General features: G+C 37.5%; 1 protein-coding gene across 1 annotated transcript in view; it reads right to left on the bottom strand.

Annotated features, from left to right (window-relative positions):
- EPHA3 (EPH receptor A3) overlaps positions 1–15755 on the bottom strand; it is a 215147-nt gene that overhangs the window by 5058 nt on the left and 194334 nt on the right. Inside the window, exons 13-14 of the mRNA XM_026075985.1 lie at positions 13416–13565; positions 11227–11420 (exon numbers count right to left, since the gene is read on the bottom strand). Of these exons, the coding sequence (XP_025931770.1) occupies positions 11227–11420; positions 13416–13565 (344 nt within the window). The remainder of the gene's footprint in view (positions 1–11226; positions 11421–13415; positions 13566–15755) is intronic.

Below are 15755 nucleotides of genomic sequence, written 5' to 3' on the forward strand. Positions count from 1 at the left end.
TACTCAGATGCTTGAAAATCTGACTTCAAAATCATAAATGGACAAATGCTGCTATATATTCAATTTCAATTTTCATCAGGTCTCAGAGCACTGATGTCCCTGACTGGGCACCTTTGGCCTAACTATCTTCTCTCTAGAGCCCAGCCAGGACAAGAAGGCTGCTGCCTGCTGTAACAGACTCTGGAGATGCTGGGGCCTTGACCACTGTAAATGACTAACCATTGACACCAACTATGGACCTTACATCCTGAGAACAACCGTAGATGGAAACAAAAGTGGCAGAAAACACCAGAACCCTGCTCTGTCCCCCAAACAAGAAAGAGGGGAAAGCACATATAGCAACACCAAAATAAAGCCTGAGCTAAGCAAAGAAGATCCAACAGACTTATGTTCTTGTTCCCATGCTAAAAACAGATCTTAGGACCTACATGATATACAGCTCTAAATGCCTTCCAGTTAAAGGCTCAGGTTTGACAATCAGGCCCAAGATATTTTTATTCAGTAGCTGTACAGCCTACATCTCCCTGACTACTGTTTGTCCCAAGAAGAGCCAATGCTTTTTATTTATAGTTTTCTGGGTATAGTGTCTGGGATCCCAAGTCATTTATTAAGAGTATTTATGAAGTGTTCTTAGTGATAAAGCATGGAGTTTTTTTTTTTTTTCCAGCCTAGTATGTCTTTTCAACTTAAATCTAATAAAACAAGGCCTGACTCAAGAATCACTAATGAAAAAAAAGTATAAACAAGTTGAAATAGAACAGGTCTCTAGGATTAGGAATTAGAGTGGCCCAAAAGAGCTTTTATGTTTATTACTTGGATCAAAGTATCATCAGAACAAAAAATATGACCTAATTTTAATGTAAGTGACCTCAGAATAACCAGCACTGTAAAGTATCATTTTTCTCCTTGTAGGATTCCAAATAAAAATTAGTTACTTTCCTCCTCAGAGAGGACATCTGGATAGTTTATCAATGAACAGGAATTTGTCTCACTGCGAAGAGCCTGTGATGTCTCCTCACATGCACCAAGGGAAAGCTGGGCTTTCAGAGCATCTGCACACATCGGCAGTTTTTTCCCCTGACCCAGCCCCTAGACAGAAGGTCTGAACATGAAATTTATGGTCTGGGTGATGTGCGCCATGAGCTCACACTTTACTAGACAAATTAGATGGGTTGCAATCCATGCAGCTGTAAACGACGTCCTGCAGGGTTCCACCTGATCTTTTACAGCTTTTCATAAATCAGTACCTACTAGCTTCAGAAGAGAGTCATTAAAAAGAAATCATGGAAATTACATGTTTGCTCAGGGGAAGTGAAATAGAACATTTCCCTCTGTCTTTTCTTATTATTTCCCCCTGCCTCCTTTTTTTAAAACTCTTTTTATTTTGTTGCTTTGACCAAACCATGATATATCTCCATTGTGTTATCTGTCGACTGTCATGGAAGGACTTTTTATCCTGTTCATCCTTACTGTGTGTCTATCTACAGAGCGATATTTGCTGACATGTGGTGCCCTGAAAAAAATCAACAAGATTCACCTTAAGAGGACCATTTAACAGTGAGATGCCAGTTACAAAATGCCCTATTGATGAAAGCTTTCTCTGGATGTGCCCATTATGTTAACAGTTGGAATTAACCTCTGAGTCATACACAGTGGCAGGGAGAACTCTAGTTTGTTATCATTAGCACAGCTTTTTGTCACAAAGCAGGGAAACTTTTGTTACACCATATAATAATGACAAAGAACACAGAAAACATCATTAGAAACCTTCCTACTATGGTATGATAATCTCATCTGTGGATGGCTGCTATTTGGTGAGAAAGAGATATATTAATTTATAAGTTCAGGAAACAGGACCAATAAGAGGAAAATATTCTGTCATTTCTTATGCACAAAGAATGGGATTCTGCAAATGCACAAAGGCATTCTGTAGGCATGATCCTGTATTTCAGGTTGCAGTACTTCCTCTCTTTCCACTCCTTCCTCCAAACAATGCAAACCAACTTTCAATTTTTAAATCTAGCAGTTTCCTTTCTACAGTCAGAGTACAGGACATAAATGCTTTCTTTTAAAGGGGAAAGCATTTAAAAACATAAAGTAATTTCCTGTGGCAAATTTTAGATGTTTATAATCTGATTTTGTAAAGTGAAATTCCTCCCTAAGAGGGAACCGAGGCTCTTACAGGCGTGAAAGTCACACTGGACTTTTTACTTGCTAGCTCTATGTTGTCCATTGACAAAAAATTTACCACAGCTTCCTCTGGGATAATGAATAAATAAAATTTCAGCTGCCCCCAGATGTCAGTCCTCCAGTCTTCAGCTGTACCTCGGACTAGGGTTTCTAAGGAGCTTCTATCTTTTCAGCATCCTGGTGGGGGGTATCATATGCCTGCGTGTATCAATGCTTCTCAATTTACTTTTTTCCCACCAAAACCAGAGAAGACAGTGAAGGCAAAAACTACCAGTGTGTGGCTGAAATGATTTTCCTTTTCTCATAATACAGCTTAAGCTGTTCAGCAACAGAGGCAACAGAAGTTCTGTCACTGGCCATTTGGTGGGATTCGTAGCTGCTCAGAGAAAAACCCTTAACAACAACCAGTCATTACTGGTAGGACAGTCTATAGGCTCTTTAAAAGAGGGAGAGAAAAATGCTTTAGAGAGCTTTTAAAATGCTGTTCTGGCTCTTTGTGTCTACCATTTTCTGTATATGAGTAGCCTTATATCTCACATTTGACTGCACCACGAATTTCGACAGACAGAGCATTCACTGCATCAGGCAATGGCTTTGTGCAGTTTCATTTTCCAGCATTTCCAGCTTAGAATTGACATTAACACTAATGAGGGCTGCACATGGTAAACACTGAGCTAAGAAAAATAGAACATAATCCCTCTGAATCACAATAAACAGCAAATGCGCAAACTAAGGACACATTCTGACCTGTCTACATTACTATTTAAATTCTAAACTATATACCTCAGTCTGCTGTGAATTCTTCTCTGAGTTTCATCAACAGAGTCAAATTAGAGGTGTGAAAGTGCAAATAGATGTTTTACTGTACATACTAACAGTAAGCCCTAGCAATTTTGAACTTTGGAGGAACAATGGTTCATTTGTATTTACCTCAGGCATGATATTAATGACTGCTGGCTAAAGTCACACAGCAACAGGTCTTTATGTCTCTATCATGCTAACTGAAGTGCCCCCAAACCCCTTAAGTCTCACTCCTGCATTCCACATGCAACTCAGATTGTGATTATACATAAAGGAGTATTATTTAGTGTAACATTTTGTTTTGCTGTGTGATTTGTGGTTAAGTTTTTCCCGTATCCATGATTTCATTGTTTTACGCTTAACAGAAGAACAGCTAGCGTATTGGGTTTACATTATTTGAATTCTTTTAGAGCAGGCTGTCCATTTTAGGATACAGATTATATTGCTGCTGTTTTCTGAATGGGGCTAAAAATTCATCTGTAGGCTTCTGCTATGCAGCATTCTGCCAAGCCTAGACCCTTTTGTTAATACCTGGACAATCATGAAGCATGAGCAGCACTGAAAGGCTCTGACTATAAAACTGAAAGCTCCTTCCTTCAGTCCTGCAGTCTTAAAGTTCCTGAGAGTGAGAGGCAAACAAGCAAAATTACAGCAGGGCAGCAATATGTTTCGAGCATCTGAAACCATCTGACCTGAATGGCAAATAAAGGAGCTTTTCAACAAAATGTTTGGCCAACACAAATAGCAGTTTTGTAGTAAGAATTACTGTAAAAACAGGGCTTGAAGAATGTTGCAAAATGGAGCAGTCTAAAGTTTTGTTTTGACCTGTTCACTGCCCCTACTGAGCTTAAATTTCATAAATATCCCACCAAGCTAGTGTACTAGAAAGAGTTTCCACAGAATCATCAGATTTCAAGTGGAAACAAACTTCGTGAGAAGCAAACTTCAAATTTTTAAATACAAATGATTGCTCTGGACATATGAGAGCAAATATCACACTTAACCAGTGAGAGAGCCATAGCGACAGCCAACAAAGCAAATTTTCAGCAGCAAACACTTGCACTCAGCTACCCACAAATAACATGTAGGCCAAATACTGTTTAAGAAAATTATTCCAGGGAATAATTCAAACAATGCATGAAATTCAAGAATATCAGGATAGGGCTACAAACAACTTGCCAACACGTGAAAGTATGGAAGAAGAATTAATCATACACATTTTCAAATACTTTCTTAGTTTCATCAGGAAGAGTAACTGACCTTGACCCTTTATATTTCCTGGACTATATTAAAAGAATTTCAGCTATGCTTTTTCTGAAAATATGTTGCTTTCTTGTCTTTTTAGTTTTAGATATAACAATATTGGCAGAACTCACATTTTAAATGGAGAACTTCTAACATGTAAAACAGATCCAAAACCAAATCTACCTCCTATGCTGCAATGCAATTCAGATATAATGCACTTTTTTGCTGTTTTTTTTCAATAGTTACATAGTTATGAATTACCAAATAAGATGTATTTAAGGGATTAAAAAAAATCATTTAAGTGTTTAAAAATGAAAACTTTTTTTTTTAATTTCTGTAGTCAGACTTGTGAGTTCCTCATTACAGAGTTGAAACTTGGAAATTAATGGAAGAGGAGAAACGTGTATAATAGTATGAGATATACAGTCTCAGACCTCTGTTTCACAGCAATGGCCAGTTTTTCCCTCTGTCTTGGTTTTCAGTCAAAGTCAGCGGAGTTTCAGGGAGGCAACTATACATTCTGTAAACTTCAATTCCAGAGCCTTCAAAAGCATTTTAAAAGGTTTTATACCTGTATCTTAATTGACATTCATAAACACAAAGAAAGAATTTTGGTTGCATATTCATTATTATAAATGAAGAATAATTTGACTGAGCTCTATGAAGTACCTCTGTATTTACACTCGTGTTCTGGAAAGCAGACATTTGGCCTTAAATTTTATTTAAGTACTACCCACAGAAAAGGTTTTGTAGTTAGCAAGGACAATGGTCTTCATTCTGAAAGTAGCACAAATATAATTTTAAATGTCTTTTTATTTTGGTAAGCAGTGTTCTTCCTTTAAAAATCTGTTTCAGTTTCCCCATTCTAGCTTTTCATATATTCTTTTCAGAATTCCTTTAATAAACTACAAATAAAAGGCAGACACGTAACTTCTCACATTTTGCAATTGGTAACACTTATTATGCTATCCAGAGAAGACTAGCGGACTAAAATGAGTATCTGAAATTACAAAATAAAACATTGCTTCAGAAGCTTCTACGTGTAAGAACAGAGGTTCAGTTTTTAACCCTTTAAAAATATCTTAATCCCAAGGACTGACTGGAAATTAGTTAGACTGGCTGATGGTCTCTGATGGAGTGCAAAGAGAGGAATCTACAAAGTGCAAGAAGCTCAGCCTTGGGTTCGGTCTCTATTTATGAAATCAAGCAGCTTTCGTGAAGCTTACTGGCTTTGCTGAACAAGCTCTGTCTTTTCTATACATTTCATACTACAGGTAGCTCCATGTCAGGCAAAATAGATGTTGAACCCTATTAACTGGTTAGCCTGCAAGTAGCACCTTCATCTTCAAACATTTGGTGCAAAATTTCTAATTAATCCTCCAGTGAGGAATGTAACTTAAATTTTACAGATGGCCAGAAAAGTTAGCTAAACATAATAATCACTTTAAAAGTCCTTATAAAACATCTGGATTTGAAGTAGATGATGTTTTGACATTTTCCAAAATAAAATGAAGGCCAACTGATTTTGCAAAATACTTGATAACTGCATTTCCAAACTGAAAACTGTTTCACAAATGTGTTTCCAACCACTCTACTGGTATCTTACTAAGAAAGCAGAGAGAAATCGCCAGCTAATTTTAAAAAACTACCTGAAAGCAGTAAAACATGATAACGACTTTCCATGTTAGATGCTTGGGATAGATACGAACTGAGAATAAAGACATTAAAGGAAAAATGTGTCATTAAAATCTCCTTCCTCTTAGATCTTCTTCTCAATTTGCAATGCAAAATAAGTAGTAATTTTCAGTGAAGACCCAATGAAACTAACAAAATTGTCAGCTCTTAACTTGGAGCAGCTCATACAATAATGACCTTTTTTTTTTTACAAGGAAGATAGTTGTTTGCTTTCTGCATTTTATATATGAGACAAATACTTGCAATTCTTGTACTTAAATATAGTTATTAATAAACCTAGAAACACAAGAAAAGGTTACAGATCATTTAATAAAGAAACATCCTGAATTGTCAGGTGGTTCCAATACAATTCCTTTCTTCCTGTCCTAAATATATGTTTACAGTATAAAGGACAGGGGTAACACTTGACATCGTCTTTCATTTTACCAAAAGGTTATAGAAGCAAAAGTACATATACAGAAGCAGACTGATTTTTCTGTGTGGATTCCTTCCCAATTTTGAAATCAACCACAGAGCTGGTGGAAATTCAGAATTTCTGAAAATTATGTGTTTGAATTAGAAYGTTTTTCAACTTTTTCAAAAATTTTTTTTGGCAGATGCTGTGGATTAACTTTGCTATTCCTGTTTTAGCAGGCTTGAAATGACTAAGTGATTTTTGTCCCACCTATACCACAGATGTAAAACAAGCACAGCCCCACGTTCACCAGAACAACAATCGGAAAGCTCCAATATTACTCACGTTGCCTGAATCCCATTTCAGAACCCTGATACCTAAAAGTCACACTATCCTCCAACAGTATAATCCACTTTCAGACATAAATGCTTTAAAGATATTTTTAATTATACACTATGTTTCAGATGTATTTTTTCAAATGTCTGTGTATGATAGAGTAAGATTCATATATATAAAATGACAGTATTAAGTCATTGTAACTCTAGAGAATCATCTTACATATAACAGAGAAATGTTTTGCTCAGAAACTAATCAGAAATAAGTGAACAAAAAGAAAATGAAGCGTTAATGAATCCCTTTCAGATTTGTAGTGTATAAAAAATCGTCAGTTGTGTGACTCTTGGGTTACTTTTTTTTTTTTTTCACGCGAAGGAAACAGGAACTAATAAACCCTTTTAGATCACAGCTTCACCAACTGGTTAGCAGGCGGGTGAAGTGATTCTGTCTCTCCTATTAAAGTTTAGAAAACTTTCCATCTGCTTTGTATCTGAATGAAATGTTCACAAATGTGAAGTAATATACAATAGACCAAAAAATAATAAGCTCAAGTAGAAAAATAATGAAACTGATCAAAACTGGAAGAACTATGAACTCACTTCCACCCTAAAGATATCCAAACAACCTAACGACTCAGTTATAAAACTGAACATAAAACTCAGATAACAAGAAAGAAGAGCAAGACATAAATCAAAGAAAAATATGATGAGGTTAAGCTTTAGCAAACTGTATGACTTATACAACTTGATGCCTACTGAATTCTATATCTACAGCCCTTTACAGAGCTAGAAATATACTCAAGACAACCTCAAGGACTCAAAACACCCAAGAGCCTATAACTAGTGTAGGCTTTGTTAGAAAGGCCTCAAGGTGGCCACCTAATTAAAAAGTGAACTTTGACTGGTAAAAAAATCAGCCATACTCTCTGTCCTTTACAAGGAACAAGCATGGAATTTTCATGTGAATTAGAGATGAAGCACAACATCAGAAAGATATTATAAAACATTTTTTATGCTAAAATTGCGAAAAATTTTTGCTGAGGTAAGGTGGACAAGCATGTAGAAAAATTTGCAAAGAGAAGGTTAATAAGGATAAAAAATCCCCCCAGGTATCAAGAAATTATTAGATGCCAAGGTGTGGCTAGAAAGGGTAGAAAACTGAAAAGGAAATACAAATTTGAAAGCTTTGACTCCTCTCCCATATTCCTATGAAATATTAATATAAAATATGCTCAGGCTATGGTCTTTGAAAAAGAAATACAGTCAAACACATCCTTCAGTTAAAGCCAGCTAAACATAATGTAACAGAGGACAGGGATATCCTATGCACCTCCAAAAATGTGTTTTTAAATAGAATATAAGATCACTGTGACTACTTTAAACAAACATCAGCTCTAAAATCTTTTAGAAGAGACAGGCTTTGCATCTGTAACAGAAATCATCAGGCTAAACATTTTTCCTGACCAAGTATATTTTGAACACCTCTAAGCATATGTTGGGGATGAAGCCTTAGCATTCTTTCAGTAGCAGGACAAAACGGGGCAGGAGGAGACCTCTGCAGCTTAGATTATTTACTTCTTATGGGTATGGAGAGAGGTGCTGTGGGAGTACTTCAGCCTCAAATAACAACTGCAAGTAGCCGTCTGAGATGATGTAATCCACCGAGCCCTCTGGGCCGAGTAAAGCACTTATCGCATAGGGCTTTACCGCTATAGTGATGTCTGTCCCTCTCAGGATGCTGATGGTAAAATGAAATCTGCTTGGAGACTGACTGTACCTCTTTTTTTCTCAGGAGCTGCCTTGAATCCCTGCTCTTCCGTATCAGTTGCCTATTCCTGCACATAATTCTACAGCAAGACCCAAAACCATTTGAAGCCTAGCTTCTTATTTTTCTCTGTCAGCCTTTATGAAAGGCATGCTGCACGTCAGAGATTTAGTCCCAGGCTAGGAGACCTACAGGCTTCTGCTGTAGAAGTAGGACAAGTTACCAGACAGAAGTGCCTCTGCAAGACACAAAGCGGGTGAAGGTGGCTGCAGCTTTTATAACCAGAGCTGAGGTTTGAGATTAGTCAGTTTTGGCAATGGTCACATGGGGATGATCGTGGATTTCCAAATCTGCATAGGGCTCCCCAGCACTATGTTGTCACATCTAATTCTTAGTTGTATGCAAGTTTAAAGGTAACCTAGGTAGGTCTGCAGACACTGACAGGGAGAGAGCGAGATGGAGAGATCACTGATCACAGATTTCCTGAACTGCAGCAGATGCCTTCCCAGCGGGGAAGGGCTTTGGCTCAACCCCTCTGCCAGTGCCCGGGCCCCCAGGCCCTGCTGGGGTGCCCCCTGTGCAGACCCCAGAGTCCCCAGGTCTGTCACTGAGGGGTGAGGAGCTGCAGAGAAGGAGAGAGACTGAACTGCTTGGGAATGCAAGGGGTGCCAAGGATGAAGCAGGGGAAAGGGGAAAAGTAATGGGGAGGGAGGGAAGGGAATGAAAATCTCCTTTAACATCCCACCTACTCAGAAAGGCACTCCGCATCTAAGCTAAACCAGCAACTGTCTTAGAGCTCACCTCAAGTAGTGAAAAGTCCCCTACAGTGTTAGCAGCCTCCTGCCCCTCTTCTCTCCCCACGCCGTGCCATGAGCAGAGAGCAGAGCATCAGGATAGGGAAGTGAGAGCCTGTGTTGCCCCTGCCAGTAAATTACGTAATGAAATAGGAGCAGGGAGAGCGAAMGAAAGAGAGGAGAGAGCAAGACTGCATTTTGGTGCTGCTGAGCAGAAGCTAACTGAATGTGTTCCCCATGAGAGGATATCAGCTTTTCATGCGTGAACTGATGGTTCAGCATTGTTTTCAGCTCTGCTGGGGTTCAACTCCCTAATTACAAAGAGAAAAAACATGGAAATTTTGCTTTTGTTTGAAATGCAAAATATGCAGGCACTGATTTCTACAGTCAAACACCAAACACAATACATGATCCTCATGATTCTGAACTCCCCTGTTCAGCAGACCACTTCAGTATATCCCTGCAAGGTAATTATTTGCATGAGTCCTTTGCCAAATGGCAATGCAAGATGTCTAGAAGAAACCTGCTTGACTAAGAAGATAATGGTTAAACAACTTTGTTTTTTTTTCTAGGCAGTCACCTGGCAGATAACAGAAATAACTGTCCTGGTAGGCACTTTGGTTAACCATGTGTTAAATAGTCACCAATCAAATTATTACAATATAATTACTATGCAAGTGTTCTTCTCTCATTATAAATATTTTAATAGCAAAGCCCATTAGTATGGCAGCCTTCCTTTTCCCTGGAAGAGGGAAGTCTCTGGAGCAACAGTTGGAGGTAATTAGACTAGTCAGCCTCTACCTCAGCATGCACCATAATGCCAGGGGCCAGGGAAAAGGTGGCAAGGTCCATGTTACCTGCACAGCAGGCTGCAGTATCAATGCAGTTCTCCAGGCTGCACTGCCTTAGCTCCAGTTCCCTTTTTGTGCTTTCCCATTAGACTGCTGTGACGAGAAGTGTGATTTATTAGAAGTAAAGGTCTGAGAAGTATATTTTGCCATGTTCATTTTTAAAGCTTGCCTTGTGTCAGACTCTGGTCTCTGGCCCATGGAAGCAGCCCTCCAAGACCTGGGTCTGACACAGCAGAGAAGCAGAGTACCTCACTCACTGACTGTCTGTTTTGCAGATGGAAGATTTTTCATTAGCATTCRTGCTAAAAATAATTTTACATCTCTTCAGATCACTTCAGTAGGAGTATGACATTTTCTGCATTATATAAAGCAATTCACTTACTCCCTACTTAACCAAAGCTCTTATTTCACCACGTCCTCGTTATGTCTTTAGGTGTCAACACATTCTTCAGTTACTCCCTCACAGTGAGATAATGCTTGTCTCATCACAGTGATGTTCCAGAGTGTTTTGAATAAACAGGATTATAAATGAATGTTTTAATGCAATTAGGAATATTGCAYGGGTTGGAAAAGAATTCCTAGTTAAGGCACTGATCTAACAAAAAATGTAGGTGCCTTTTTAAGTATGTGAGTACTATTCAAGAAGAAAAGATTATTCACATGATTAAAGTTAAGGTGATTTGTCAGAGCAGAGTGTAAGAGTGTATGATATAGAATATACGCGTTTGGCCCCAATTCAGAAAGATACTTAGGAACATGGCTAGCTTTAACCTATGAAACACTAAGAACTTACAACACCACATAAGGTCCAGAGAAGGAGAAAGAAGATCACATGAAATCACTCATCCATGTCTCTCTAGCAAACCTCTGCTCAATCTTACAATGGGTTTCACAACCCTAGCATAACTGCTTTGCTGAATTTAAATAACTAATAATAAATCAGCAATAAAAATAAGAGCAATAATAAAGATAATAACATTAAATCTTTCTCCCATATGGACAGCCAGGAAGCTTTCTTTAGCCTTCAAGATTGCATACAGCTATGGTTAAAAGTCGAAAAAGTGGGTTAACAAGGTAAACAAATTCTAATTATGGAAGACGAAGAAAACAAAGACATTTATTTATGTTATGTACAAAGTGGGATCTAGTATGTCACCTTGCTGCCGCATTGGTGATTATTTTCAGACTGCTGGGATTACGGATCAGTTTATCCAGGATGCTGACAATCTGCTCAAACTTGGGTCTGTTGTTTCTGTCTTTCTGCCAACAGTCCAGCATCAGCTGATACAAGGCAGCTGGGCAGTCCATAGGAGGTGGCAAGCGGTACCCTTCATCAACAGCCTTAATTACCTGCACAAGGATAAAAGTTTTTGAAAACTTCAAGGCACTTAAATCAACTTGTTCTTATCAATTCTGTGAACCACATTACCATGAACAATTTATGTTTAAACAAATGTGTTTATTCACTAATTGTCTTGCAGTGCAATGCTTCTGGTTTATGTGCAGAGTAAACCAGGCAGTAAATTAGGCATACAGAAAGAGCTAAAGGAAAGTTAAGATACAGTATGTGACTTTGAGGAACGTGAAAGTAAAAAGCAATTCCAAAACTCATATTTGATTAAACTAAATCTATAAATAAAAGCTACAGTTAGTAAGTTGCTTGTTTAACTATGCCGAAGTTCAAAAGGTCTTGAACACCACTTGCCTAATCATCGTCAGCAGCACACGATTTCCAAGGTCTCTGGTGGACATTCCACTCAGCAGAAAATAAACCTACCGTCTCACAGAAGATCCTGCACTTGTAGATCGAAGGCCATGTAAAGGAATTTGGCTGTTATTCATCTCACAGTGCCAGAAAATACCTCAAAAGCTTACTGCAAGGATAACTGTATACCTTCTACTGGTAAGGTGGGCAGCGCAGGCCCAATTGTTTTATCATTTGTCTAGGTGCAGAATCAGTGAGTTCAAAACTGTCATTTAACACATTGAAACTTAGCCTAGAATTTATAATATTATGAAGCTTTTTAATACACTAAAATTCCCTCCGTTTCACTGGAGTATAAGTCTCTTGATCATTCTTACAGTAGCTACTGCACCTTGAGTAAGAAAACAACTTATTCTAAGTAGAAAATGATAGAGCAATATTCTGTTAACCTTTCTGATCTTCTGTATCAGTTAATTCAAAAGCAGAAAAAAACTGTTCTGAGTCAGAACAGGGATAGGAAAATATTCCTGGTTTAAACAGCCATGAAGCAAAAGCATGTAAATAGGTTCATCTTTCCTGTTTTTGATTATAATTTGAACAGCTATTATGAAAGGCATTGCACTAGATTATCAACCTATGTAACACAAATAATTAACCTCTGCCAACAAYAGAGAAATGCTCATGATCAGTTAAGAGAAAAATACAGCTTGCTGCTCAGACTTGAGTTCCAGTGGTACTCATTTGAAAGTAAAAGCTTTCTTCTCTTTTTTCTTATTTCTTTAATATAATGTAGTATAAAGAGGGTCTGACTATAAATATGTTACCAACTTTTAAAACTTAGTAATGATATATAGCAAGCCCTTGGAAAATCTAAGTGTATTAGTGTTTGTGCTTCCAAAAATTTCGTTCATAATTAACTCCTGTGGAATAAATCTAGGATTAACAAGATAACAGAAAAAAAAAAAAACTGAGACAGATATTAAAAAAATCTTATTTGGGAAAATACTATGCTTCTAACAAAATATTTTAAGAGATACATTAATTACTTGGATTGCAGACTTGGATAGTCTACCAGTTTAGCATAGAAGTCTGTTATTAGAAGGCTTCTAAACAAACCACTGTACTTCTCTGTGTTATTCGTTGATTACTTCCAGAAGTATTTTGGTTTCATTAAAATCTTAGTAGAAATGCTTTGCTTCTCTTTTTCACAAGCTCCAAGAGCAATTTATTCTGTGTATTTGACATTTATGGAAAACTTCTACAGAATATTAGAGAAGTGGAACCAAAGGGGATCACAGAAATTTAAGGAGGGAGTTTCTAACAATGAGCTAAGGAATGTAAAAGGGACTGACATCATTGCAGTGGAATTGTTTGAATCATCCAACAGAAAACCACCAGAGTGATAAAATTCTCTAATACATTCCTCGAGAGGTCCAAAATACCCTGCTAAAAAAGATGTCAACTTTTTGTTAAGTTCATTAGGACTTTTACCTGACCAGGGAGATTTGTAAATTTTCATTCCTACATCTTACTCAATGTCAATGTCAGAAACTCAGAGCCACCTGGTTTCATTATGCTTCACTTCCTTTCACAGCTTGATCCTTTATTTGAGAACATAACTCAGATGACTATATACTCACATCCTGGTTGGACATCTCCCAATATGGTCTCTCTCCGTAAGACATCACCTCCCAGAGAACAATCCCATAGCTCCATGCGTCACTGGCTGATGTGAACTTGCGATATGCAATAGCTTCTGGTGATGTCCATCGGATAGGAATCTTGCCACCCTAAGAGCAAAACAAAATAAAAAAAGTCCATTTGATTGTAATACAATAAATATAATTTTGCATGATTATTTTAAATGAAGCTTTGAGATTATCATTATACTCGTCTAATAAACAGCTTAAGCTGGAAAATGCTATTGCCACCTGTCATGAAAGCATTTTGTATACTACATAGAACGAAACATATTGCAGTGCAAAAGCTACTGAAGTTATATTGTATAGAGTGCATATAGTATGCATGTATATATGTGTGTATATATATATATATTTATGAATAATGTAATATGCATAGGTAATACTAAATGAATAGTAAGTTAAGTATCATTGATTTACAGTTACAAAATGTTAGGGAACTGGTAAGACAATCATACAGAATTAAGGAGAAAACAGCTAATGCTAGGTCCTTTCTTACACCCTAGACCCTTCGCACAGCACAAAAGGGCCAGATTTGGCTACAAATAGACATTTCAGGTGAATTCCCTGTTCGTGTGCAACTTACAGAAGAGACGCCATGTTTTCTACCCCATTCTAGGAAAATGAGGGGCCTTGATGCTACTCTGTTCCACTAAGACCAAACCTCCAGTTGCACAAGACACTGAGAGTGACAACATGTACAGATCACTTATTCAAGACACAGCCAACAGAGACAATCACAGAATGAGAGTGTCTGATGGTATCATTTGTGCAGATGGGAGAGTGCAAAACTGCCATGAGGGGAAGTGGTCTTAAACATTTTTACAGTCACAGGAGAAGCCATCATTAAATGATTTAAACTTAAAAAGAATTAAAGCCAGYGTTAGTATTAATACTGTAGTTAGGGGAACTTCTCTGATTAAGGCCACCATTTAGTGCCATAAGTCAAATTAGTAAAATGTACAAGCAGCCGCAGGCTGATTTTCTGCAGTATGAGAATTAGAGGGAAGAGATGATTGTTTTCCAATGGCGCCAGCTCTGACAGAGGTTTCGAAGGCTCTGATTAGGGGGTTGTGCATGAGAAAACAAAATCTCAAAACACAGCAGTGCAAAACTTTTTATTTAAAGTAATTCTGAAATGAATAAATTTGAATACAGTGAGAGTTTAAAGCTCTCTCCAGTTCCAGGAATGTAAAACATGTACAGGGATATTCTGAAGATCTGACACAAAACTGTAGCTATTTGAGGTACCTCTGAAACCCCCATTATACTAGCATCTGGTCATACACCTATCCTCACAAAAACCTGTGTGGGAAGACCTGAATAATCAGCAAGAACTAAAACATAAAGATATTAAGGCCTTGCCTACACTTCCATAAGGAGTGTAGCTGCACTGAGAGTTTGTACACATTCACTAGCTTTAGCTTAACTAGCTTGCTTAACAATAGAAACGTGGACATCAGTGCTCATTGGAAATCTAAACGCAGCCCACACTGGAGCCTAAGCATCCACAGTTTCACAGTCACTATTGCACAAAGGAGCTTAAATATAGGCAGTAGAGACATGCTTTACTCAGGCTGCAATTCAGATCTCCAAAATGTAGTTAGACGCGTCTTAGAAGATTGACTGAGGTCAAAGAAGAAATCAGTCTCGGTGTGTAGTTTTTATGGATCTCATCCTATTCAGTAGACTCACTACCTTAACTAAGAGACAAATCTTCATCTCACACACAACCCTCAAAATTAGGTAAACATTGGGTCTCCACATTACTTCTGGACCAATGAATCGGACATAAAAAATTAATAGCAGTAATTGAGACCATTGTTTTAAGAGAAGCCAGACTGGAGACCCTGATGTCTCTTTCTTTCAAACCTGGAAATCTATAAGATGATGTCCTTTAGTCACAAAAAGTACATCATATTTTCTATTCACTTTAGTTTTATTCATAATTCCCAGTTCTGCTGTATAACAGTACTGAGAACATAAAAATGAATTTATTTTTCTCATACTCCATTGAGAAACTATACTATATTCATTTTACAAATGTTTAGAGTCATTCAGCAAGTCCAAGGCACAGCTAAGAACTAAGCAAAGCTCTCCTGTGTCCTAGCGTTTTAACAATGAATCCATTCACATTTTGAGATGTGGGGATGATAAGGAAATCAATCCCACATTTTCAGCTTTTTTATATACACGTATATATATATGTATATGTAAAAATCCATAACAATAAAAATAATCTATAAAAATAATCTATAAAAATAATCTCTAAAAATCTAT

This window comes from Apteryx rowi, unplaced genomic scaffold (genome assembly GCF_003343035.1).
Source record: "Apteryx rowi isolate R43461 unplaced genomic scaffold, aptRow1 scaffold_418, whole genome shotgun sequence".
NCBI classification, from domain to species: domain Eukaryota; kingdom Metazoa; phylum Chordata; class Aves; order Apterygiformes; family Apterygidae; genus Apteryx; species Apteryx rowi.